This window comes from Scyliorhinus torazame, chromosome 18 (genome assembly GCF_047496885.1).
Source record: "Scyliorhinus torazame isolate Kashiwa2021f chromosome 18, sScyTor2.1, whole genome shotgun sequence".
Classification (NCBI taxonomy): domain Eukaryota; kingdom Metazoa; phylum Chordata; class Chondrichthyes; order Carcharhiniformes; family Scyliorhinidae; genus Scyliorhinus; species Scyliorhinus torazame.
This window is the reverse complement of record NC_092724.1, coordinates 150,744,108-150,771,547: the sequence shown is the minus strand read 5'-3', so window position 1 is coordinate 150,771,547 and position 27,440 is coordinate 150,744,108. Positions and strand designations below refer to the sequence as shown.

General features: G+C 48.1%; 1 protein-coding gene across 2 annotated transcripts in view; it reads left to right on the top strand.

Annotated features, from left to right (window-relative positions):
* LOC140395616 (synaptogyrin-2-like) overlaps positions 1-26,302 on the top strand; it is a 35,867-nt gene extending 9,565 nt beyond the window's left edge. The window contains exons 2-5 of one of the 2 annotated variants that reach the window (XM_072483598.1): positions 2,410-2,647; positions 15,606-15,742; positions 20,127-20,315; positions 25,806-26,302. In XM_072483598.1, coding sequence (XP_072339699.1) covers positions 2,410-2,647; positions 15,606-15,742; positions 20,127-20,309 — 558 coding nt within the window. In that variant the 3' untranslated portion in view covers positions 20,310-20,315; positions 25,806-26,302. Of the gene's footprint in view, positions 1-2,409; positions 2,648-15,605; positions 15,743-20,126 lie in introns of both variants that reach the window. The other variant, XM_072483597.1, reaches the window with a different exon arrangement.
* Positions 26,303-27,440: the final 1,138 nt, after the last annotated feature.

The following is a 27,440-nucleotide window of genomic DNA, read 5'->3' as shown; positions in this document are numbered from 1 at the left end:
ATGGACCCCCAGCCGAGGGTCCATTCGCTTCACCACTGCTCAGTGATGAATAATAGACTGTAATCTTCGAGCATCAGATCATATCATAGATCTGGAGGAAGCCTTGCTTAATGACACTGTTTGAACTGTCAGGTTAAATAATGCATCAAATAATAATGCACATTACTGTCTCAAAATTGAAGTATGCAGATCTCTTATTGCATGAGGATTTTGGGGCTTTTATCACCAGTTTCAGTCAGCTCTAATAGAATTAGAATTGTAATGCAGTAATGTTGGTAGATTCTAAAGGAAGTAGGAATGGCACAGCAGCGCAATGGTTAGCACTGCTGCCTCGGTTCAATCCCATCTCTGGGTCACTGTCCGTGTGGAGTTTGCACATTCTCCCTCTGTCTGCGTGGGTCTCACCCCCACAACCCAAAAAGATGCGCAGAGTAGGTGAATTGACCATGCCGCATTGCCTCTTCATTGGGGAAAAAATGTTTTTTAAAAGATTCTAAAAGAATTGGAGCCCAATCTTTACGTAACTTGCCAATTAGCATGGTCTCATTTAGTAAATGATGTCCCAGTTCAGACTCTTGAGCTGTTTCAAGCTGTCCAGTTAATTAGTCAGAGTATTTCATGTAATTATAACTGCTTTTGGAGCTATCCGTTTTGCAGGTTTGAAAAGAATATTTTCCTGAATGAATGTTGTATATTATCAAGTGAGTTCCTTTTAGAGGTGTATAACAGTTGTTACTTTGTCCCAAGTATTTTCCCTTTCTTCTCCCTTCTGTTTTTTCAATAAGATGAATCTCATTGGTGGGATAGGGCCCATAGTTCTAGCAGTCTGGTAGTGACCATTCCGCCGGCATGGAGATGGGTAATACTGCAGATTGTCTTTCCAAACATGGAGAGCAGCAAGGCAGAGCTGGTACCTTGATGTCACTTCCATTCCTGCTACTAGTGCTTTTATAGGTGATGGTGCTGTGTGAAAATCATGAGCAAAAGCAACTGTGTATAGTTTTTTGGTCTCTTTATTTCAAAAATATATGACTGTGTTAGCAGTTCAGAGAAGATTGACTCGACCCGTTCCTAGGTTGAGGGACTTTTTTATGTGGAGAGGTTGGGCCTATATTTTAATTTAGAAGAATGGGAGAGGATCTTATTCACACAAGATCCTGAGGGGATTTGCTAGGGGAGGATGTTGCCACTTGTGGACGAGACTAGAGACCCGGGGACACGGTTTAAGAATAAGTGGTCTGTTGATTAAGGTGGAGATGAGGGTAAATCTTTTCTCTCAATGGGTTTTTAGTCTGTGGAATTCTCTTTCCCAAAGGTTCGCTTCCCCAGAGAACAGCGAAGGCTGTGTCATCAAATTCATTCAAGGCACAGTTGGACACATTTTCGATCGACAAAGGAGTCTGGGTGGTTGGGGGGGGGGGGGGGGGGCAGGCAGCAGACAGTAAAGTGGAATTAAGATCAGCCATTATCTTATCGAATGGCGGCGCACGCATGACGGGTTGAATGGCCTCCTCTTGTTCTGAAGTCATTTGGAGGGGTGGCACAGTGGTTAACACTGTTGCCTCACAGCGCCAGCGACCCGGGTTCAATTCCGGCATTGGATGACTGTGGAGTTTGCACGTTCTCCCCCTGTCTGCGTGGGTTTCCTCCGGGTGCTCCGGATTCCCCTCAGTCCAAAGATGCGCAGGTTGGGTGGATTGGCCGTGATAAATTGCCCCTTAGTGTCCAAAAACCTAGATGGGGTTACGGAGATAGCTTGGGGGCATGGGCCGAGGTAGGCAGGTCAGTGCAGACTCAATGGGCAGAATGGCCTCCTTCTGCATTGTCAGAGTTCTATGATTCTATAAGAAAAGATGGGATGTTAAACATGAGCCACACTTTACCCAGAAATGGCTCTATTTTATATTTGTGATTTTGTTAAAGGCACGTTACTGTTGTTTTAATTGAAATAGATTTACTGACTAAAACGTGCATAATATGAACATTTTAATTCTTAAATCTGTGTATTGACCATCTGATTAAAGTCAACCATCATTTGTCAGAACTGTATCTGAGGGAGCTGTACAGACCATAATGAGGATGGGAGAGTGCAGGACCACAGTGTTAAAGACTTTCGGAACTGGGGAACTGATTCGGGTGAATTGGGATTAGATGGTTACTGTGGAAATGCATTGTTGGTGAAGAACCCCTAAAACAGTGTGTGTCACAGGGATTTATTTTGAGCCATGTCCGTTTATCAATGTGACATTCTGATTGGAGATGTTGCCACCATTTTTCATCCATAGTGTGGGTCCTGTGCTGTGAAATCCTTCGGACATCCCGAGATCATGGGTGACCTATAGCAATGTGAGCTTTTCTACCTTGTGCGTAATACTTTGGTCTTGTTATTTATTGTTTAATTTTTTCCAGATCTTCTCATTAATTGTGTTTGGCTGCATCACCAGTGAGGGTTATATGAATTCGCTTCATACTTCAGAACTGCGATGCATCTTCAATCAAAATGTGGATGCCTGTCACTATGGTGTGGGAATTGGGGTGATTGCGTTCCTCATCTGCATAGTCTTCTTCGCTCTTGATGTCTATTTTCCTCAGATCAGCAATGTTAACCAGCGCAAGCACATCGTAATGGCTGACCTTGGAATTTCAGGTATACTTACTGCAATCAAATGTGGGCTGTGACCAATAGGGAAACCTTTCAGTAACACTGTTCCCGAGACCAGGCCAGACTTCACAATGTTCGTACCCAGGACTGCCTCCTATTGTCCCACGCTGAAGGATTAGTAATAGGACATTATCATTTGTTTATCAAAGTTTAATCAGGACTTGGATAACTTTTTATGAGCTGCTTATGAGCATAACCCTGGAACCCAACTGTCCCAGATGAATTACAGTTGGTTTGTGAGGTGTATGGTTTGCTTGTAACTAACATGGAAAACTAACATGGTTATGGGCCAGGGTTTGGACAACCCCAAAGTGTATCATGGAGTTCACCTGACCCACAACCTTTAATAGATTGTGGTTATGGGGAGCACACGGGCCTACTTTACAGGTGTGGTGCATCAGAGAGTTAAAGTACTTTTAAATTAAAACAATGTTTATTTATGAAACCAGTTAACACTTTATAAACCCACAGTAAACATCTTAACAACTATCAACACCAATCATCCCCACAGATACAATATTCTATAAGTAACCCTTAGTCTTTCCTTGCAACATCCATAAGACAAAAGACCCTTTTTAATGCAGATCAGGTTTAAATTCTCTACTGAGAGCAGTTATCACTTTGAAATCACCCAAATGATCTGGAGACGGTCTTTAGATTGCAGAGAGATCCTTATACAGCTGCTTACTTTTCCTGCAGCTATCTAGCTCTCAAAACGAAACTAAACACACCCAGTAGCTGCCTGCTCACAAACGAAAGTGAAAGACAGACAGCCCAACTCCACCCACACTCTGACATCACTGCAGCTATTCGATAAACACCCATTTCTTAAAGGTACATCCACTACAGCTATTTAATAAACACCCAGTTCTTAACCTTTATGTCTCTTCTCTGGTTACTGATATTGGTCAGAGTGCTGCTACACAACGCCTGGCTCTGTCCTTGGAGAAGGACTGAAGAGGACTATACTGAGCACTGGATTCCATTCTTTTTCTCTTTTCCCCCTCCCTCCATTAGCTCTTGTGTCTAGTTCTGCCCATGATGTGTGGCTACTTGGCTAAGGTAGCTGGTTCCTGTGGGTATGTGCTGCAGGGTTAGGTATGGTCTTCAGGAGAAGAGAGGAAACCTATTGGCAAGGGAAGTGGAGGCAGGCACATGAAATGTGCATCTCGAATCCTCAGAGTGGTGTTAATTTGCAGCCTAACTTTTATATATTTTTTGCTGCTCGAGGTGCAATATTCCATATATAATTGAAATATTTTACTTGTCTATTCTCTTTTTTTCTCAGTTATCTGCACGAAGAATGGTTTATTCTTCACCTCCCCGATGGTGGGATTTAATTTTTTTTGCTGAATGTGTAATTAGTGTGACACTGCTGGGGCAGTTTATCCCACCATCTTTTCTCCATTGACCAATGCCTACAGCCATGATGCTGGATATGGGGGCGGCACGGTGGCGCAGTGGGTTAGCACTGCTGTCTCACGGCGCTGAGGTCCCAGGTTCGATCCTGGCTCTGGGTCACTGTCCGTGTGGAGTTTGCACATTCTCCCCGTGTTTGCGTGGGTCTCGCCCCCACAACCCAAAGATGTGCTGGGTAGGTGGATTGGCCACGCTAAATTGCCCCTTAATTGGGAAAAAAAAAAATTGTGTACTCTAAATTTTAAAAAAATGATGCTGGATATGTCTGATTCTGACCTCTGCATCAAATGTCTTTGTAAATATTCCCCTGCACCCATGATTTTTTTTTGATGTTCTTAACACAAAGATATAACAATATACAATGCATCAGATGCTGAAATGTATTTTTTTCTATTGCTTTTGCCATTGTTTTTTAATATCATTTGACTTTGGTTATTGTGGCACAGTTTTGGTCTTGTTGCCCCACATTCCCAGAACCCATCCGCCTGTCTCCCACGTACAAATATCTTAATGCGAGCTGGATCTCTCCCAGTGCTCAAGACTGGGAAGAGGTTTGTGACTGAAACAAAATCCAAGCCCCAGGATTTGGGTTTGGGCTTCTGCAGGGAGGTGGTAAATAGTTGATACATTTTAAGTGGGCAATTTTTCATGGCCTGCTTGCCAACATCCCTCCTAAAACTACCCAAATTACTTCCAAACATTGGCGCTTCCTGAATAATAAATTCATTGCCTTGTGATCAGACAGGCAGGTTTGACCCTTGATCTTTGCAAATTGCCCAGGCAGCATAGGGTTTTGAGTATTAGCTAGAGGAAGCAATAAGGTTGGTTATCAGTTAATCGTCTGTGATTATCATTTGTACTTGTGTATCCTGCAAAACGGCGCAAAGGAAACAAATACATCATGTTGCAAATGACCAAGTTGTGGGGAGGGTGAGCTGTGAGGAGGATGCAGAGATCCGTCAGTGTGATTTGGACAGGTTGAGTGAGTTGGCAAATGAATGGCAGATGCCGTATAATTTGGAGAAATGTGAGGTTATCCACTTTGGTAGCAAAAACAGGAAGGCAGATTATTATCCAAATGGCCATAAATTAGGAGAGGGGAATGTGCAACAAGACCTGGGTGTGCTCGCACACACTTAAAGTAAACATGCAGATACATCGGGTGGTAAAAAAGGCAAATGGTTATGTTGGCCTTCATAGCAAAAGGGTTTGAGTACAGAATCAGGGATGTCTTGCTGCAATTATACAGGGCCTTGGTGAGGCCACATTTGGAATATTGTGTGCAGTTTTGGTCTCCTTATTTGAGGAAGGATGCTCTTGCTCTCAAGGGAGTTTTAACAACAAGAAAAAAACATTTATTAATTATGAAAAAATTGGATTATAATACAATGCTCCTTTACTTCCTCGTTAGCTTAGCAATCACACTTCCGATTTTAGGATTAATATTGATTACAAAGTACATCTTAAGATACAATGGTCTCATTAACACAGTCTGTTTTAAACACGCAAGATGACTGGGCAAATACACACCCTCTCTGAATCTCCCCAACCCCCCCCCACCTGCCCAGATCAATGTCAGGTGAGAGTTTCCAAACTCACTCCCCAAAACGCACTCATAATAACCATGCTTTCCCTCAGTGGTTTGCATTTCAAAATCCTGACCAGGTTTTCCAAATGACACTTTAAAACAAAGCTTCTGCTCCACTTTTAACAGTGAATCCAGTCCAAGATTTTACACCACCCCTTTTTTAGGCTTCCATTGTCTTAACTGCTTTTACACAAACTCTGAGGTCCAGCCACAGATTTCCATAGTTATTTCAACTTCCATTGCAAAAGCTGTAGTAGAATCTCAAAACCTGAATATCACTTCAGATATCTTTTTGGCATCTCTGCCTTCTTGGCTCGGTGTCTTTACTGAACTTTACTCTGTCCCAGCACCTTACCCTCAGACAACATCAAAAATTTCTCTTGATCTCTCTAGTTTCTTTAATAATAATAATACTTCCCTTCATTCCTCTAGTTTCTTTAACTAGCTGCACATGTTTTGTTTTTTTTAAATTTTTTATTAAGGTTTTCACAGAGTATCAATAACAAAATGAAAAAGGAACCCAACAGGGTTAAGTACAGAACACAGTCAAAAAACAACCCTCCATATACCCCTCCCCCTGTACAAAAGTAATAAATTAACACCCCAACTTAACACAGAGCCAACATAGCAAATATATACACCCCCTCAGATCCCCCAGTGTGAATAAACATAAATAAAGCCCCCCCGAGTTGCTGCTGCCATTGACCAATGTCTACCGTTCTGCCAGGAAGTTTAAGAACGGTTGCCACCGCCTGAAGAACCCTTGTACCGACCCTCTCAAGGCGAATTTCACCCTCTCCAACTTAATAAACCCCGCCATATCGTTGATCCAGGATTCCACGCTTGGGGGCCTCGCGTCCTTCCACTGAAGAAGAATCCTCCGCCTGGCTACCAGGGACGCAAAGGACAGAATACTCTTCCGCCTCCTGCACTCCCGGCTCCTCTGCCACCCCAAATATTGCGAGCCCCTAGCCGGGTTTGACCCTGGATCCTATCGCCCTCGCTACGCCCTTCCAAAATTCCTCCAGTGCTGGGCATGCCCAGAACATATGGGTGTGGTTTGCTGGGCTCCCCAAGCACCTAACACACCTGTCCTCACCCCAAAAAAACCGGCTCATCCTTGTCCCGGTCATGTGTGCCCTGTGCAGCACCTTAAACTGTATGAGGCTGAGCCTCGCGCACGAAGGTGAAGAGTTCACGCTCCCTAGGGCATCTGCCCACGTCCCTTCCTCGATCTCCTCTCCCGACTCCTCCTGCCACTTATCTTTCACCTCCATCACCGAGGCCGCCGCCTCCTGCATCACCTGGTAAGTTTCCGAGATCTTCCCCACTCCCACCCACCCCCCCGAGAGCACCCTGTCTGTACTGTGCGTGGCAGCAGGCGTGGGAATTCCACCACCTGCCGTCTGGCAAACGCCCTTGCCTGTAAGTACCTGAAGGTGTTCCCCGGGGGTGCCCGTACTTCTCCTCCAGCTCACCCAAGCTCGCGAACTTCCCGTCCACAAACAGGTCTCCCAACCTTCGTATCCCTACCTTATGCCACCCTGAAAACCCTCCATCCGTCCTCCCTGGGACGAACCGGTGGTTCCCCCGTATTGGGGTCCACACCGAGGCCCCAACTTCCCCCCTGTGCCGCCTCCACTGCCATGAGAATTTGAGGGCAGCCGCTACTACCGGGCTCGTGGTATACCTCCTTGGAGGGAGCGGCAGCGGCGCCATTGCCAGCGCCCCCAGACTCGTACCCACACAGGACGCCGTCTCCAGCCTCTTCCATGCAGCCCCCTCCCCTCCATCACCCACTTACGCACCATCGTCGCATTGGCGGCCCAGTAGTACCCACAGAGGGTACCTGCGCCTCCACCTTTACCGCCAGTCCTAAGATCTCGTCCTCATTGTCGGAGATCTTTTGTCGGACCTCGCGGATCGCCACCCCCTGGGCCGTCTGGGTCTCCAGCAGCTTATCAATAGCTCCAGCAGCTTATCAATAGAAGCCTTCATCGGCTCAAGCAGGTCCGCTTTAATCTCCCTAAAGCAGCGCTGGATAACCACCTGTTGCTCCTGCGCCCACTGCATCTACGCTGCCTGGTCCCCGCCCGCCGCCATTTTGTTCTTCTTCCCTCGCACCTTCTTCGGGTCCACCACCACTTTTCTAGTCGCCGCGCTCCTGGTAAAAGCCATATACTGTTGGGGAACTATTGTACTCTCCTTCCCACAGCGGGAAACGTTGAAAAAATGCCATTGGGAGCCCTGAAAAGAGCCCAAAAGTCATTTTTTTTGCGGGAGCTGCTGAACGTGCGACTTAGCTCCGCATAGCCACAACCGGAAGTCACACTTGTTTTCTTACCCCATAACCATTACTCCATGTATGGCTTTTCTTCTAGCAAAGCTGCGAGAGGTTTTCCCTAGGGGTGGCACATGGCGCAGTGGTTAGCACTGGGACTACGGCGCTGAGGACCCAGGTTCGAATCCTGGCTGTGGGTCACTGGCCATGTGGAGTTTGCACATTCTGTGGCTGCATGGTAGCACAGTGGTTAGCACTGTTGCTTCACAGTGACAGGGTTCCATGTTCGATTCCCACTTGGGTCACTGTCTGTGCGGAGTTTGCACGTCCTCCCTGTGTCTGCGTGGGTTTCCTCCGGGTGCTCCGGTTTCCTCCCACAGCCCAAAGATGTGCAGGTTTGGTGGGTTGGCCATGCTAAATTGCCTTTAGTGTCCAAAAAAGGATACGGTGGGATTACTGGGTTTGGGGATGGTGTGGAGGTGTGGGCTTGGGTAGGGTGCACATCCCAAGGGTCAGTGCAGACTCGATAGGCCGAATGGCCTCCTTCTGCACTGTAAATTCTATGATTCTCCCTGTGTCTGCGTTTTCACCCCCACAACCCAAAGATGTGCAGGTTAGGCGGATTGGCCATGCTAAATTACCCTTATTTGAGGGAAAAAAAATTATTGTGTACTCTAAATTTATATTTAAAAAAACAACTGCTTCTAGCAGACCTGAGAGCTGCCTTCTCTCTCTCTCTCTCAACCTATTTGCAACTGCAATCAAATTAGCTAAACTAAAACCTTTTTCTACCTAACAAGGCCTAGTTGCTCAGCAACACTCACATACTTATGCCTTTTAAAAATTCTTCTTTACATAAGCCTCTCTAAGCACAATAGAAACAATGTTGGAACTTAACCAACCCCCACTCGTACAAATACCTTTGTCCAGCATGAATCTAACTATAGGTTTTACTCTTCCAGGCACAGAAACATTAAATTAATCCCACTTCAAACTATGCTTTATTTCTAATGTTTACCAATACAAATATAAATCCCTTAAAACTGTCTTTGTTTTGACTTCCGGGTGCGGCGATGACCAGCTAAGTCGCACGTTTCGGCAGCTCCCGGTGGAACGGACTTTTGGGCTCTTAATAGGAGCCCCAACGGCAATTTTAACGGCTAAAAACACTGTGCGGTAATCCAGAAGGGAATCCCCCCTGGACACGGATGGAAAAAGGAGAGGAAAGTGGCCGGATTGCGGAGGATCCTCTAGAGCAGCGGCTAGGAAGGCAAGCTCAAAGCAAGATGGCGTCGGAAGGTGGCAGTTTAATATGGGGCCCTGACCAACAAGAGTTCCTGCGGTGCTGTGTGGAAGAACTTAAAAAGGAGATGAAGAAGGAGCTGCTGGCCCCGATATTACAGGCGATTGAAGGGCTAAAGGAGGAGCAAAAGACCCAGGAGCAGGAGCTTCGGGTCGTGAAGGCAAAGGCCGCTGAAAATGAGGACGAAATACAGGGCCTGGTGGTGAAGACAGAGATGCACGAGGCACAACACAAAAGGTGTGTGGAAAGGCTGGAGGTGCTGGAGAATAATGCGAGGAGGAAGAATTTAAGGATTCTTGGTCTTCCCGAAGGTGCAGAAGGGGCGGACGTCGGGGCATATGTGAGCACGATGCTTCACTCGTTAATGGGATTGGAGGCCCCGACGGGCCCGTTGGAGGTGGAGGGAGCTTATAGAGTTATGACGCGAAGACCGAGGGCTGGAGAAATTCCTCGAGCCATAGTGGTGAGATTTCTCCAATATAATGACAGAGAGATGGTCCTCAGATGAGCGTAGAAAACTTGGAGCAGCAGGTGGGAGAACGCAGTGATCCGCGTATATCAAGATTGGAGTGCGGAGGTGGCGAGAAGGAGGGCAAGTTTTAATCGGGCCAAGGCGGTGCTTCACAAAAGGAAGGTCAAATTTGGAATGTTGCAGCCGGCAAGACTGTGGGTCACACACCAAGGGAAGCACCACTACTTTGAGACGGCAGAAGAGGCGTGGACATTTATTGTGGAGAAGCTGGAATAGGCGGGCCAGAAAAAGAACGTTTGGGACAAAGTGGTGGAGTGATTACGTGGGGTATAGGGGGGGAAGGGATGATCTCTCAAGTTGTTAATCTTGTGACCCTGTAACTTTTCTCTCTTCCCCATGTCGTGGGGGAGGGGGGGGGGAGGGAGGATGAGGAATTGTGGGCGCCGGCCATTAGGGGTGGGGCCAAGTTGGAAACGCGGGCTTTGTTCCCGCGCTATGGTAATCATGGCGGGAACAGGGAAGCAGGAAGGAGGGGGCCTCGCACAGTGGGGGCCGAGGTCACGGGGGGAAGCCGAGGTCAGCCAGGGTTTGCTGACTTCTGGGAGCAACATGGGGGGGGGGGGGGTGCAATTACGTTAGAAAAGGATCTAGCGGGGGGGGGGGGGTTAACTGGGTTGCTGCTGCTGGGGAGAAGGGGGAGCTGGTACGGGGTGGGGTGGTCGAGGCGGGAGGGCGCCGTCGGGGGGAGATACGGCTACGCGGGAACCGGGCGAGGAGCTGGATTAAAAAAGGGGATGGCTAGTCGACAAGGGGGGTGGGGGGGGGGTAAAAGAGCCCCCCAACCCGGCTGATCATGTGGAATGTGAGAGGGCTGAACGGGCCGATTAAGAGGGCACAGGTACTCGCACACCTAAAGAAACTAAAGGCAGATGTGGTTATGTTGCAGGAGACGCATTTGAAACTGATAGACCAGGTCAGACTACGCAAAGGATGGGTGGGGCAGGTGTTTCATTCGGGGTTAGACGCAAAGAACAGGGGGGTGGCTATATTAGTGGGGAAGCGGGTACTGTTTGAGGCAAAGACCATAGTGGCGGATAGTGGGGGTAGATATGTGATGGTGAGTGGCAGATTGCAAGGGGAGGCGGTGGTTCTAGTGAACGTATATGCCCTGAACTGGGATGATGCCAATTTTATGAGGCGTATGTTGGGACGTATCCAGGACCTAGAGGCGGGAAAGTTGGTAATGGGTGGAGACTTCAATACGGTGCTGGACCCAGGGCTGGACAGATCGAGGTCCAGGACCGGGAGGAGGCCGGCTGCAGCTAGGGTGCTCAAGGACTTTATGGAGCAGATAGGAGGAGTAGACCCCTGGAGATTTAGCAGGCCTAGGAGTAAGGAGTTTTCGTTTTTCTCCTATGTCCATAAAGTATATTCACGGATAGACTTTTTTGTTTTGGGAAGGGCACTGATCCCGAAGGTGACAGGGACGGAGTACACGGCTATAGCTATCTCGGACCACGCTCCACATTGGGTGGACCTGGAGATAGGGGAGGAAAAAGAACAGCACCCATCCTGGAGAATGGACATGGGATTATTGGCAGATGAGGGGGTATGTTTAAGGGTGAGTGGGTGCATTGAAAGGTACTTGGAGCTTAATGACAATGGGGAGGTTCAGGTGGGAGTGGTCTGGGAGGCGTTGAAGGCAGTGGTTAGAGGGGAGCTGATATCTATCAGGGCACATAAAGGAAAGCAGGAGGGTAGGGAAAGGGAGCGGTTGTTGAAAGAACTTTTGAGGGTGGACAGACAATATGTGGAGGCACCGGAGGAGGGACTGTACAGGGAAAGGCAAAGGCTACATGTAGAATTTGACTTGTTGACTACGGGTAATGCAGAGACACAATGGAGGAAGGCACAGGGTGTACAATACGAATATGGGGAGAAGGCGAGCCGGTTGCTGGCCCACCAACTGAGGAAGAGGGGAGCAGCGAGGGAGATAGGGGGGATGAGAGATGAGGAGGGAGAGATGGAGCGGGGAGCGGAGAGAGTGAATGGAGTGTTCAAGGCATTTTACGAAAGATTATATAAAGCTCAGCCCCCGGAAGGGAAGGAGAGAATGATGTGCTTTCTGGATCAGCTGGAATTCCCTAAGGTGGAGAAGCAGTAGAGGGCGGGACTGGGAGCACAGATTGAGATGGAGGAGGTAGTGAAAGGGATTGGGAACATGCAGGCGGGGAAGGCCCCGGGACCAGATGGATTCCTGGTGGAATTTTTTAGGAAGTATATGGACTTGCTGGCCCCGCTTCTGACGAGAACCTTTAATGAGGCTAGGGAAAGGGGGCAGCTGCCCCCGACTATGTCAGAGGCAACGATATCGCTCCTCCTAAAGAAGGAAAAAGACCCGCTGCAATGCGGGTCCTATAGGCTCATTTCCCTTTTAAACGTGGATGCTAAGATTCTGGCCAAGGTAATGGCGACGAGGATAGAGGACTGTGTCCCGGGGGTGGTTCATGAGGACCAAACTGGGTTTGTGAAGGGGAGACAGCGGAACACGAACATACGGAGGTTGCTAGGGGTAATGATGATGCCCCCGCCAGAGGGGGAAGCGGAGATAGTGGTGGCGATGGATGCTGAGGAAGCATTTGATAGAGTGGAGTGGGATTATCTGTGGGAGGTGCTGAGGAGATTTGGCTTTGGAGATGGGTATATCAGATGGGTACAGTTGCTGTATAGGGCACCGATGGCGAGTGTGGTTACGAATGGACGGGGGTCTGATTATTTCTGGCTTTATGGAGGGACGAGGCAGGGGTGTCCCCTGTCTCCGTTATTGTTTGCACTGGCGATTGAGCCCCTGGCCATAGCACTGAGGGGTTCCAGGAAGTGGAGGGGAGTGCTTAGGGGAGGAGAAGAACACCGGGTATCTTTGTACGCGGATGATTTGTTGCTGTATGTGGCGGACCCGGTGGAGGGGATGCCACAGATAATGCGGATACTTGGGGAGTTTGGGGATTTTTCGGGGTATAAATTGAACATGGGGGAAAAGTGAGTTGTTTGTGGTGCATCCTGGGGAGCAGAGCAGGGGAATAGAGGATTTACTGCTGAGGAAGGTAACAAGACACTTCCGGTACTTGGGGATTCAGATAGCCAAGAATTGGGGTACCTTACACAGGCTTAATTTAACACGATTGGTGGAACAGATGGAGGAGGACTTCAAGAGATGGGACATGGTGTCCCTGTCACTGGCAGGTAGGGTGCAGGCGGTTAAAATGGTGGTTCTCCCGAGATTCCTCTGTGTTTCAGTGCCTCCCGGTGATGGTCACGAAGGCTTTTTTTAAGAGAATTGAGAAAAGTATTATGAGTTTTGTGTGGGCCGGGAAGACCCCGAGAGTGAGGAGGGGGTTCTTGCAGCGTAGTAGGGATAGGGTTGGCTGGCACTACCGAGCCGAAACGAGTATTACTGGGCCGCCAATATTTCAATGGTGTGTAAGTGGATGGGAGAAGGGGAGGGAGCGGCGTGGAAGAGATTGGAGAGGGCGTCCTGCAAGGGGACCAGCCTACAAACAATGGTGACGGCACCATTGCCGTTCTCACCGAAGAAATACACCACAAGCCCGGTGGTGGTGGCAACATTAAAAATTTGGGGGCAGTGGAGACGGCATAGGGAAAGGACGGGAGCCTCGGTGTGGTCCCCCGATAAGAAATAACCATAGGTTTGTTCCGGGGAGAATGGATGGGCGATTTGGAGCTTGGCAAAGAGCTGGGGTAGTACAATTGAGAGATTTGTTCGTAGATGGGACGTTTGCGAGTCTGGGAGCGCTGACGGAAAAATATGGGTTGCCCCAAGGGAATGCATTCCGGTATATGCAACTGAGGGCTTTTGCGAGGCAACAGGTGAGGGGAATTCCCGCAGCTCCCGACGCAGGAGGTTCAGGATAGAGTGATCTCAGAGACATGGGTGGGGGATGGTAGGTGTCGGGACATATACAGGGAAATGAGGGATGAGGGGGAGATCATGGTAGATGAGCTGAAGGGGAAATGGGAAGAAGAGCTGGGGGAGGAGATTGAGGAGGGGCTATGGGCTGATGCCCTACGTAGGGTAAACTCGTCGTCCTCGTGTGCCAGGCTAAGCCTGATACCAATTCAAGGTTCTACACAGGGCGCATATGACTGGAGCATGGCTCAGTAAATTTTTCGGGGGTAGAGGATAGGTGTGGGAGATGCTCGAGAAGCCCAGCGAATCACACCCACATGTTCTGGTCATGTCCGGCACTACAGGGGTTCTGGGTGGGGGGTGGCGAAGGTGCTTTCCGAAGGTGGTGGGGGTCCAGGTCGAGCCAGGCTGGGGGGTTGGCTATATTCGGGGTTGCAGAAGTGCCGGGGAGTGCAGGAGGCGAGAGAGGCTGATGTTTTGACCTTTGCGTCCCTAGTAGCCCGGCGCAGGATATTGCTTATGTGGAAGGAAGCCAAACCCCCGGGCGTGGAGAACCTGGAATAAACGACATGGCAGGGTTTATAAAGTATAACGGATCAAGTTCGTATTAAGGGGTTCGGCTCAAGGGTTCACCAGGCGGTAGCAACCGTTCGTCGACTACCTCACGAGGGAATGGAAAAGAAAGAAGACAACAGCAGCAACCCAGAGGGGGGAGGGGAGGGGGGCGTGGGAGGGGCAGGGGAGTGGGGGGGGGCAGGGGAGTGGGGGGGGCAGGGGCAGGGGAGTGGGAGGGGGGGGCAGGGGAGTGGGAGGGGCAGGGGCAGGGGCGTGGGGGGGGGCAGGGGAGTGGGAGGGGGGGGCAGGGGAGTGGGAGGGGGGGGCAGGGGAGTGGGAGGGGGGGGCAGGGGAGTGGGAGGGGGGGCAGGGGAGTGGGAGGGGGGGCAGGGGAGTGGGAGGGGGGGGGCAGGGGAGTGGGAGGGGGGGGCAGGGGAGTGGGAGGGGGGGGGCAGGGGAGTGGGAGGGGGGGGGCAGGGGAGTGGGAGGGGGGGGCAGGGGAGTGGGAGGGGGGGGCAGGGGAGTGGGAGGGGGGGGCAGGGGAGTGGGAGGGGGGGCAGGGGAGTGGGAGGGGGGGCAGGGGAGTGGGAGGGGGGGCAGGGGAGTGGGAGGGGGGGGCAGGGGAGTGGGAGGGGGGGCAGGGGAGTGGGAGGGGGGGCAGGGGAGTGGGAGGGGGGGGCAGGGGAGTGGGAGGGGGGGCAGGGGAGTGGGAGGGGGGGGCAGGGGAGTGGGAGGGGGGGGCAGGGGAGTGGGAGGGGGGGGCAGGGGAGTGGGAGGGGGGCAGGGGAGTGGGGGGGGGGCAAGTGGAGTGGGAGGGCAAGGGGAGTGGGAGGGGGGGCAAGGGGAGTGGGGGGGCAGGGGAGTGGGGGCAGGGGAGTGGGAGGGGGGGCAAGGGGAGTGGGAGGGGGGAGGGGGGGGCAGGGGAGTGGGAGGGGGGGCAGGGGAGTGGGAGGGCAGGGGAGTGGGAGGGGGGGCAGGGGAGTGGGAGGGGGCAGGTGGGGGGCGAGGGAGGGGGTGGGGGGCGAGGGAGGGGTGCGGGGGAGGGGAGGATCCGGGCGGGGGCTCAGGGATGTCATTGTATATGTATAGACATTTGTTATAAGTAATGTATATTGGATTGTTGGATTGTATCGTTGGAGAGTAACTATTTTTGATAAGGCAGTTGCCATTTAGTTTTGTTTTTGTTTCTGTTTATATATTATTTATTTATTTGTTTAAAACTGGCCACTGTTATTTATATTGCGTTATTGTTTAAAAGAAAAACTACGTACTGTTATGTTTGGCCAAAAAAACCTTGAATAAAATATATATATTTTTTAAAACTGTCTTTGTTTTCCTAACGCACTAGTTTTTGAGTAATTGCTTGCAACAGTTTAACTGTTTTTTTGTTCTTCTAGGTTTCTGGACGTTCTTGTGGTTTGTTGGCTTTTGTTTCCTCACCAACCAGTGGGTATCCACAGAGACCACTCCAATCATAGGGGCAGACACTGCCCGGGCATCCATCGCCTTCTCCTTTTTCTCCATTTTCAGCTGGGTAAGTCGGAGCTCATTTGTGCAGCTGTTTTCTCGGTATACTGAAGTAGGTGTGTAAGTGTGACTCTGAAGGATATCGTAGGTTTGTGACTCTAAACTGGGCGGGGTGGCGGTAGAAAAGGTTTGGCAGATCTTGGGTGGGGGGGGGGGGGGGGGAATTAACAAAATCAACCGCTGTTTATCTACAAACCCACTTCTTACCTTATGCACTGTGAATGAAGTCCTCTGTTTGATTAGCAGATATGGGATTTGAACAGCTCAAAGTCGCCAGATTACATTATAAGAGCCCTGACGCAGGTGGATCCTTTTGGTGATCCAATCCATAACTGGAGTTAACAGGTGCAAAAGAGGGTGGGGGGGTGGAAAACGTCAATCATTTTTATTTTAAATCAGTCTGGTCTACATTTTTGTTCCAACTTCAAGACATACCTACGTTTTGATAAGTTAACATCACTTCTCAGCCATTTGGCTAAGATCAAAGGTCAGATCGAGCCCAAGGTGAGGTGCGATGCCTTATCTTGTCAGCTTGGATCTTGTTTGTCTCTCTCGCGTGGAGACCATGACTTGGGGTTCAATATGAATTTGAATTGGTTTTTGGAGCAATGAGATTGATTAAGGGTTTGCCCTGTCCACTCTGCACATTGACTGTGTAACTTTAAGGGTGGGATAAGAAAGAAATATTGTGAAATTGTTAACTTATCTTAAGTGAGCGTCGCTGGCAAGGCCAGCATTTATTGCCCATCCCTAATTACCCTCAAAAGATTCTGGTGAGCTGCTTTCTTGTCATTGTGAGTGGTCAATAGAATTTTCTTTAAGGTTGATGCAGTTTAATCTCCATGAGTGCCAATGAAAAGGGTGTTCTGGGGAAATCTTGCTTGTGACTGCTTGTTCTACAAGCTTTGTTGGAGGGGAAACTAGTTTTGTGAAGATAAGGACCATATAGTTTAGACTATTAACTACAGCTAACTTGGTTCCAGCCCGGCATGTACAGACACAGTAATTAGAAAGGCGGTGCGTAAATGTATTAACATATTATTAGAGATAAATGATTTACTTTTTCTTCAAGATATTCTGTGTTCAATGAGGAAATATATGTTTGTGTCAGAGGTGGATTTATACTTTGTGGGTCCCGGCCTCACCTTCATTTCTATCCTTGCCCCTCTTGACCCTAACTGGCTCACCTCACGCTGACACCTCGCCTCGCTGGCTGCCCTGCCCCCTCTCAGCCCTGGGGATCAAGTCGTCCCTCGCCTGCTCCCTCACTGCTGACCGACTGGTTCACCTTGGCTCGTGTCTTTCGCCTTGCACCTCGCTGTTGCTGACTTGCCGGCCCTCAGTCCTGTATCGAGAAACCTGGAGGTCGCGCCTTTTTTTGCAATATTGTAAAACACCGGATCTTCTGCCCTGCCCCTCGCCCTCCTCTAGTTGCCTCTCGTTCCTCACCCACATGGGCCTCAATTCCCAGACTGTCTGTTTTCCTGCTCCAAGGGGACTTGAACCAATCGGAGTCTGATGTCGCTCTGTTTGCGTGGGTTTCCTCCGGGTGCTCCGGCTTCCTCCCACAGTCCAAAGATGTGCAGGATTGGCCTTCATAAATTGCCCCTTAGTGTCCAAAAGGTTAGGTTAGGTGGGGTTACTGGGTTACGGGGATGGAGTGGAGGCATGCGCTTAAGTAGGGTGCTTTTTCAAGGGCTGGTGTAGACTCAATGGGCCGAGTGGCCTCCTTCTGCACTGTAAATTCCATGATTCTATGCATTGCCTGCTATGCAGAATTAACAGGCTCTGGTGACCACAGACTCAGCCGGTGAGGGACCTCCCCATTGTTGGTGCCCTGTGCCTCGGCACGGTGCATTTCATTGTAAATCCGCCTCTGGTTTGGGTCACTTTCTTGACATTATGTATATGCCACTGAGATGTGGGATTTTTCCCCAGATTCTTATCAGCTGTGACAGAAACAATTACTTATTTGGACAGACTTTTGAATCCCGCTACCTCTCTTTGTCCATCAGGTCATTGTAACAAATAATTGCCGTCTCGTTTTAAGAAAAGGTTTTAAAATATTTGCCAGAGTAAAAATGTTGCCTGGAGACCTGAAAGTTTTCTCTCGAGTTTATCAGGCGACTTCCCAAATCAACCGCTTTGTATTGACTCGGACACCCATCCGGATTCCTTGGACCATTTCCCAGTGCTTGTTGCTGTTAATTGGGTCAGCCCCCAAATGTTTTTTCTATGTGGCGAGTGGACTTTCACAGCCTAGAAAATAAAACCAGTAGTTTCCTCAAATACAAGTCCATCAATTATACTGTTGCCAGCTTTCGTGTCATTATTTTGTCAGTCTTAATTTAAAAACAGGTTTTTTTTTTTTAAAGAGTACCTAATTTTTTCCCAATTAAGGGGCAATTTAGCGAGTCCAATCCGCCTACCCTGCACATCTTTGGATTGTGGGGGTGAGACCCACGCAGACACGGGGAGAATGTGCAAACTCCACACGGACAGTGACCCGGGGGCCGGGATCGAACCTGGGACCTCAGCGCCGTGACGCAGCAGTGCTAACCACTGTGCCCCCCATTTTTTCAGTCTTATTTAAGGGCTCCGGCGTTTTTTAAAAACTGGCTTAAAAGCAAGACGGACAACATTTAACAGGTGATGTTTATTGGCCAACAATTGCCAACCCTTCGCAATGCCCGTCTGATCCTCAGATTATATTTGGGAGGCAAGGCTCCAGCCGCAGCACCAACAACGTAGCCGGTAACTTGATGTCTGCGTTCAACAATGAGATAGGACAGGATGGTACGAATCACACTGTCGGGTCTTTGTCCTTCTTCAGAATCAAAGAGATAGAAGACTGTGTGAGGCAGGAGGGCAAGGATCCCTGGGATAAGGAGTAATTGAACATGTCCAGGATTAAAGGCTTAAACTGCTCTGAGAACTTTTTATAGAATTGAATCTGAAAGCCACCTGTACGAGGGGCGTTGCCAGATTGCACCAATCCAATAAATTTTAAAATTTCATCAGGGTGTGACAGGGATTCCAACTCACCGTTCCTCTCCACCTCAACAGTTGGGATGGGTAGGCCGCCCAAAAAGTCAGACGTGATCGATCCATCCTCGGGCGCCTCCAAGCTATAAAGATCGTGGTAGAAATATTCAAAAGCTGCGCTAGCCTGAGGAGGGGCGGAAACAAGGTTACTGCTCTCATTGCGTATCTGTGTAATCTCCCGGGAGGCCGCCTGCCACTTAAGCTGGTGATTGTTGCACTCTTTGATGTCTGGAATTCACATCTGCTGACACATTCCGGCTCCAGTTGTAGAATGTGGAAGGCTCTCTTGATGGGGGAAGCAGAGGGAGGCTACCCCAGCTTCTGCCTGTGTTTAGCTGGGACGGAGCACTGGCAGATCTGTTAAGCTGCCCTAAAACTGTCCTATTAAATCGTCTCGGTGATACAAGAAACTCTTTTTGTAGTTCTAACAGGGGCATGTAGGGAGGAGACTTTAATGGTGGCTCTTTTGCAGAAAGAATTCTGCCGTGTTTCAATTTTGATCTCCCTTCCATGTCTCGCACCATCCTGACTTGGAAATATATTATGTTGCTTCGCTGTCGCTGTGTCAACTTCCTGAAACTTCTTCCCTAACTGTTCTGCAGGGGTACCTACACCACGGGGACCACAACGGTTCAGAAAGGTGGCTCACGAGATTTTCTCGGGCCGGGGGGGGGGGGGGGGGGGGGGCATGCCAGCAACGCACACCGCCCGAGAACAAATTGAAAAGTAAATATTTTCATAACTAGAGTTTTAACGTAACTAAGATAGTGGGGGAGGGGCAGCACTTTGACAAAGAAGAGAGACCACTGGATTAAACTTTCTCTTTGTGTATATGCTGTAAAGTGAAAACCTCGGGGAAATGAAGTGTGCAGCTGGAGTTTTATTGGTTAGCAAAAGCAATCTTCAGGAGGCCTTGTCACACAGTGGGTAGTGTCTTTGTCTCTGAGCCAGGAGCTCCGTGTTCGAGGACCACCCATGACTTAATGGCCAAGGAAGATGCGTTCATAACGCGCCAAACTGATTGAATATCAACCTGCAAATCTCTCCAAGCACACGAATGGCTGGCGGTAAGAGCGAGAGTCTCCTGGTCAATCATGTTTGATGTGGTCAAGCTATAAGCCTCTGGCGACAGACTAGCGGCCTGTTCTGGGAATAACTAGCTATGGAAGCCTTAGTGCCCCAGTAGGTGTGGGAAGGCCCTAGGAATGGAAAAGCAATCTTTGCTTCATTGAAAACCCTGCAGTACAAAACTCTCGGCTCTCCGGCTCAGTGTTATATCGATACAGAGATGTTGTTCCAGGTTTGGAATTCATGATGTTAAACTCTTGACATTTTCCTTCGTTTAGGGGTTGCTGGTTTGTTTTGCCTTCAAGCGATATCGTATGGGCGCAGACGACTTCACGGAGAAGTATTTGGATCCGACCAGTGAATACCCACCATATCCCAATGCTTCTGAAAACTACCAGCAGCCGCCATTTGGCAACACTGCCCCGTCGGACTCTGATGAATATAAACCACCTCCATACTAAACTAAAGTGAGCAGTTCCCCCACCCCCTCAACCCCGCAGCCACCTGGAGCGTGAGGCAAACCGAACCAAACGATTGCGAGCATGAGAATTACTCTTAATTTCTGTTCAGTGTGTGACGTTTCACCCTTTCAATTTTCCCACTGCCCCTTCTCACCATGAGGGAGGTGAAGTGGCTACTCAGTGTTTCACAGCAGTGAGCTCGCTGCAAAGGGGAGCCTGCTATGTTGACCCAGGCCCTGGGTCTTCTCAAAGCTAACATTTTAACGCAAGATCCCCTTCATCCAGTAGCTGGTCCGAGTGGCAGTTCCCCAGCCCCACACGGCCACTTCCCTTAACCCCAGTCCACAAATGTGCTGTTCGAAAAATATCCTTTACTTTGATGAAGTGATTTATAAAATTAATACTTTGTGTTAGGAACCTCCTCTGACTTCACAGTTCTTGCAAACGAGACAAACACTCTTGATTGTAATTGTCTGGATTTAAGGGCAATTTCTAACAAAGTGTAATTTATAAACTCCCAGCTCTGTATATGTTGCGAAATCTAACCTTTAAATGTTGGGAATGGGATTCTTGGTTGCTTAAGTTTGGAAACTAACTGATTCAGAACACTAACTCTAAGTTTGGCAAAGGCATCCTCGTCAACAGGCAAAGCCTGAATCGAGTGTCATTCAGAGACACGGAAACCCCACTTGTTGGTGTGCTAAAATAATTTTAATTCTGTACACCTTTAAATTGGGCATTTGTCAGTCGAGCACTGGCTGCCAGGACGATCTTCCTGTGTGGGAATGTTTTTGGGTAGTGAAGTGGGCCGGGTCATCGTGCACTGCTGCTTTATATATGCATCAATAGTGGCGAAAACACCAGAGTTGCCCTGTGTTTATTGAATGTGTGCTTGGCAGCAGCAGAATGCGAACATTTGCACAACCTGAGGGGGGAGGGGAGCACGAACGAAGGAAATTCTAGTGGGTGCAATCTTGGGATACAACTTCTTTTCGTGCAGCACAAAGCACCACCCTGCACAGAACTGTGCAGGGGATGGCAATGCCACCGTTCTGCTGAAAGAAATGGTTCCAGTTTGTGGCTTCAAGTTGCAGTTGGCAGAGGGAGTTTTTAACTCGGTTGATCCATGACCTGTCATCAGTTGAGGAAATCTCAGGTGGATGTAAAAAGTGGAAGAATTTTCATACCCTTGGTGACCTCCCTCAGCAAAAGCTTTCCCTTTCCTGCTCCGCAGCACATTCCGGTTTAACATCTGCAGGAGTAGGATCTATGGGAATATGGCAAACACTGTTCACTTTTAAAGATGGGAGGATTACAGTGTGCCGACATACTTTATATTTCTGTATTTAAAGGCATCTTGGGTTAATGGATGGTTTGTGCCAGGAGTATGAGATGAGCTCGTGAATCGGTGCACTCCAATCGTAATCAGTCAAGAGAATTATACAGTGTGCCATTTTGGAACTTTGATTTACGGTAATATAACCTGAATTCAGAGGCTTAGATAAAATACTGTTGCCAATGAAGTGAATTTAGGTCTGCCCTTCGACAGCTGCTCTTTATCAATTCATTGCTGTTCTCAAGTGAAGCATTTCAGTGCATTAAACCATGCCTCACTCTCACCCTTGCTCCATGCGTTCCAATCAGAAGCAGTGAAGTGGGTTTTAAATTAATGGAGTGTGACATCCTTTGAACTTTTGAGCTTGCGGAGATTTCTGACTTACGCAATCGGTACTGCTGAGGGAAAGATTCCGTCCCTTTTTTCCACTTGCTCACGCTCATCAGTAACCCAGTGTTTTTCCACATGTTAAAAAGGCACTGGGCGCAGAGTCTGATCATTTCGCCACCCTCCTTCGAGAGTAGGATTTTCTGCCGCGTTTTCCTGATCACCCCTTGTATCTTTTGATGGACACTCAGTAGAAATGGCGTGAAACAGTTCCTCTTTGTTTTCCACTGGGCGACTATTCATGATACAGCAGGAGTTTGGGACACTTCAATTCCACCCGTTACCTGCATTATCAGTAACACAGAGCCCTGCACTTTCGGTTTGTGAAAAGAGGATCTGTTTGTTGTTCCCAGTATTAGACCCTTAAATATCCAGCAAGATACATCGGATGCAATTTGAAGCATTTTTGAATTTCTAATGTTTGCTCCATGTGATTGGATGTCACCATGAGAATAACTCTGGAAATTGAGACCGAAGCTGGACCAATTAATTAGATCATGCTATTGAGGAGTAAATTCCGAATAAACTATCCCCAATAACAGAATGAAAGTTGAGAAACAGAAAATATACAAATTTATCACGAGCTGATGGTAAATAAGGCAGATTAATGTGCTTTGCTTTCCTGTGGTCCCCACTTGCTATTCATTCCTCAGGAACGAGCCCACATATCCCCATGTGCTACACATCCCTCGGGAACGAATCCGCATGTCTCCGTGTGCTATTCATGCCTCGGGAACGAGCCCACGTGTCCCCACGTGCTATTCATTCCTACGGAACTGGTCTACTTTTCCCCACGTGTTGTACATCCTTGGGCCCCCCCCCCCCCCCAGACTTTGATCCAAAATTGAACTGGCCTTTTGTTGTGAAAGATTTAACATGGTCGGGTGTAAGCATTTTTTACTGGGAGGTTTGAACAGCCAGTCATCAACGGGTTATGGTTCAGTTTGTCCCATGCTACAGCGGGCACGCACCAAATGCTGGAATCACTGGAAGTAAATTCATTGATCCCTCATTGATCTGCCGGGGTTTAATTATTTTATCGCTGGAATGTTTTTTTGTAAAAGATTGAGTGCATGGATCATGTGCTAATCTTGTATTTTTGTTACATATCGGTGAGATATGTGAGTGAGGGGTCTATACCTGCTGTGCCTATGAAATTACTGCAAAGAATTTGAACGTATAATTTGGTTGTACTCCTTCCAGTTTTGACAGAGTGGTGATTTGATTTAAGGCATCTTAACTATGCTGGATTCAAGACAATAGGGGTATTTGTTTACAGGTGTGCAGCACATCCCAAGCTGAGCAAGTTCAGTGCACACTCCACCCACAGTTCTTAGAATAAAATAACCTGGGGGGGGGGTGAAATGTTATGGTTCAGGAGGGGAGGGAGAAACTGATGGAACAGTGTGTGGAGAAGAATAGCAATCTAATTGGCAATCTGGTTTGGGTAGTTAAATTGCACGTAGTGATAGGTTACATTCAATCACTGTGGCAGAGTTACAAGGACTGGAGATGGAATAAGAAGCTCTTCATTCGTCTGTTATTGTGACGGCATTACAACTGTCTGCCTCCTCGGGGAAGATGTAAAAGATCTCTTGGCACTCCTTGGAAGAAGAGCAGAGTTCTCCCCAGTGTCCTGGCCAATATTTATTCCGCAACTGATCTCACTAAAACAGATTATCTTGCTGCCACTATTGCATTGCATTGTGGGATCTTGCTGTGCACAGACTTGCCCTTCGTGTTTTGAGATGTCCTGAGGTCCCGATAGGTGCCATCTGCGGGATTCTCTGTCGGCGGGATCCTCCGCTTCGCTGGCAGCGCATCTACGTGTGGGGGTGGCCACAATGGGGAAACCCCATTGGTCGGCTGGGGGAATGGAGAATCCCTCTGCCGGCGGGGGCGCGCCTCGCGCCCTGCAAGAAAACGGGGCTGGCGGGAGGGAGAATCCTGCCCCATATCTTTAAAAACTTTTTCTTTATATTTCATCTGAACTGATACCAAGATCAAATTGGGAGTTTTGGGTGCTGCCGGTGGAAGATCTAGGTGCTAGAGAGGTAAGATCGCAGTTCTTGTGATGATGGGGAAACCATCACCATCACCACCAGCAGTAATATGTGTGCTGTGCAGTTAGGTTTTCATTTGCCTCAGAAATAGAAGCTTGTTTGTATTTTCACTGGGTTAGACTGTCTCGTTACCTCCCCTGCCCCAATGGTGCGCTAGGAAATAGAAATGACTGGGATCCACTGATCAGCCTGAAAATTAAAAAGAGCTTCCTGTTGCCTTCATGCTTTGCTGGCTGGAGTATATATATTGAATAAAGCTATACTCCTCCATACCACAGCACGTCTGCCATATGGATATATGGGTTAATGCTTCACTAGATGTAGAGGTATGTGGGTTAATGTTTTATTAAATATGGGTTTGTGGTTTTGGATGGCAACTTTCTGGAGTTGGAATGGTAACTTCTCCTTTCTGCTGTTTTGTATGTGGACCCCCCCCCCCCCCCCTTTAAAAAAAAATAAATAAATAAAAGAAAAAATCTCTCGCCTGGGTTTGGGGCAGGGGTGAGGGAGGTTCTTTTGCACAAATATGCCTCGCAAAGCTTCAGACCAATGGCAGGGCTTGTGGCAACAGCCTGTCTGGAACACACACACAAATCCCAGGCAACATATTGCAAACAAGCTATCATCGGGCCTGTAATTGGGGAGTTGGGAGAAACGATTCGATCCATTGAATTGAAAATCTGCACAACTTCTAGAAGCCAAAAATACGTTACTTTCATTTTAAGTTGGGTTTTTCTCTTTTGTACCACTTTATATTCTATAATTTGTTTAATAGCCAAAATCACTTTTGTAAAAGAATTTTTTTTGTATTCTTTATACTGTATAAACTACTGAAATTGGGCTTTTAAATGATAGGGAAATGTTATTTAGCTTTTGGCTCTGTGGCATATGCTGAATGTAAAATATAAAATTGTAATTAAATTGGCAACTGTTGCACTGGGAATGTGTTGTATAATTAACTGGCAGCTTGCTGCAAAGTGCCTTTTTGAAGTGAAATTGGGGTCGTACAGGCTATTGACATTGTTTCAGCGTTCTGGTTGAGGGGACTCTCTGGATTTGAAATGGAGTCAGCTCGCCGGTTACCAGTTGAAACCCCACTGTCAGTCGACTGCTGATGTATGGGACTGGGGCTGGTTAGGCACTTGGAATAGATCACAAAGACAGTCACAGCAGCACAGTGGTGTGGATCGCACTGTAGCGCTGTGCATATTAATTTTCACTTGCAAGTGTAAGGATTTCAACTGCACCAGACTCAAATCAACACTTTTTTTTTTCTGCCTTAGTAATTATGCATTGCTCAATTGAAGTAAAAACTATTGAAAAGCCACTTGCTAATGCAATTAGCGCGCACACTAGCAAAATTAGCTTTTATTTAAACAATAAGAATCTCCTAGGTTATTATACTTCCTCAATACTGTATCCAGAGCTGACTTCCAATTGTACAGTTTAAGCTAATGGTCAGTAACCACATTGTATTCAGTCTAGAGTCATTGCTCTGTACAGATGTCTTTGTATCTGACTTGTTATTTATAGCAGTTGAAGCGTGCCCAGTGGTGCAAAAGTCCACTTCACTTAGTTTCTGGGGCAGTGTTGTAGCTTATTTCCCTCATTTAATTTTGTACTTGGAGGGCTGTGTGTTTATTCTTGGGCGTGTGTTTACTCTTGGGCGTACAAGACAGGTCTGACGTCCCATTTCTGATCTCTATCCAGTAGCCCTGACTTTGCTGCTGACAGAGTATCTGTTTCTGAGGAGGCCCCAGGCTCAGAATAAAATATCAAAAACCTGTGGAATGTTACTCGGCCGGAGTGTTCGTGCTTTCGGGAGGGCTGAAGAAAAGTTATCTTTCTTCCAATGCTCTTGTATTTTAATATTGTTGCTGAAGTAATGGGGACAGCAAAATGTGATTCGTGAAGAACAACCTTGATTTCAAATTATACGGACTGGACATTTAACCATGTTGCTGAACCAAATATTTTATTTACTCCAGCTGATGTTGGAGAAATTGTTTCTGAATCTCTAATGTACATGCCTTAGCTCCCCTGCTGTGCCTTCCAAAGTCTCTTTGTTGTTAATATTGATTGTATTAGAGCGTACAAAGCCAACTGCAGCTGTGATCTTTGGACTGAGTCTTTCAAATAAAGCATAAAGAAATGGTTATTGATCATAGTGCTCTATCCACTGTACAAATAAACATTTTTTGAAAGTAGTGGCTCGTGTTAATTGAATATTTGTGTTGGATGTGTGTGACACTTGAGTTGAATTGTGTGCATAGACTTTAGGACCATTTGATTCACTTGTCATTTGTGCAATTTAAATAGAAGATGCCTTAAGCTTTACATAAATTTAGAGCAGGCATTGTCAAACTTGGGGGTGCGACCCGCAGGTGGGTCGCGGGCGGGTGTCAGGAGGGACGTGCAGCCGTCCGTCGCTGCGCTCCCGATCGTGCAAATCTGTGCGCAACAGCCGTCTGTTAAGAACGCTGGTTGCAAGCGGCCTTCAAAATGGCCGCGAACATGTAAAGAAAATGTGGCCGCACTGCGCATGCGTGCCAGATCATCGGCGCGCATGCGCAAAACTGTGCACCAATGATAGGGCACGCATGCGCTGTGCGGCCGCTTTTTGTTTTACAAGTTTGGGGGGGGTTTTATTCATTTAATTTTTATTTTTTTCATTTTATTGTTTTTTTTTATACAAGTTCGGGGGGGGGGGGTTCTATTTGATAAAATTTTACAGGAAAAAAAATGCAGAACTTTGGACAGTTGGAGACTCCATACTTTCCGACACCGGAAGGCTTCACCTTCCTCCATTGGAGGAGCGTGTACGAGGGCCAAAGGGACCCAAAACCATTTCCTCCATTTTTGTCAACAGCAAACAAGGTAAGAGAAAATGGTGGGTCGCGCAGGTCGGCCGGCGTGGGCCGCGAAGGTCGACCGGGTTGGGTCCCGAAGGTTGGCCAGTTGGTAAAAATGGGTCCCTGGAAAACAAGTTTGAAGAACAGTGATTTGGAGTACCCAATTCATTTTTCCAATTTAGTGTGGCCAATCCACCTCCCCTACACATCTTTGGGTTGTGGGGGCGAAACCCACGCAAACATTGGAAGAATGCAAACTCCACACGAACAGTGACCCAGGGCCGGGATCAAACCTAGGACCACTTGTGGTGGTATGTATTAGGGGTAATACGGTACACCACGTGTCGACAGGCTATTGGTGGAGGGATGCCAGGTCCTGATAGGATCTGCCACCTACTGGACTCCACCCAGAAAGGCCGGTATAAGAACCCAGTTTTTCCCTTCATTTACCTCAGCAGCTGCATTCTGTAACCACGCTGTTGGGGATAAAGTT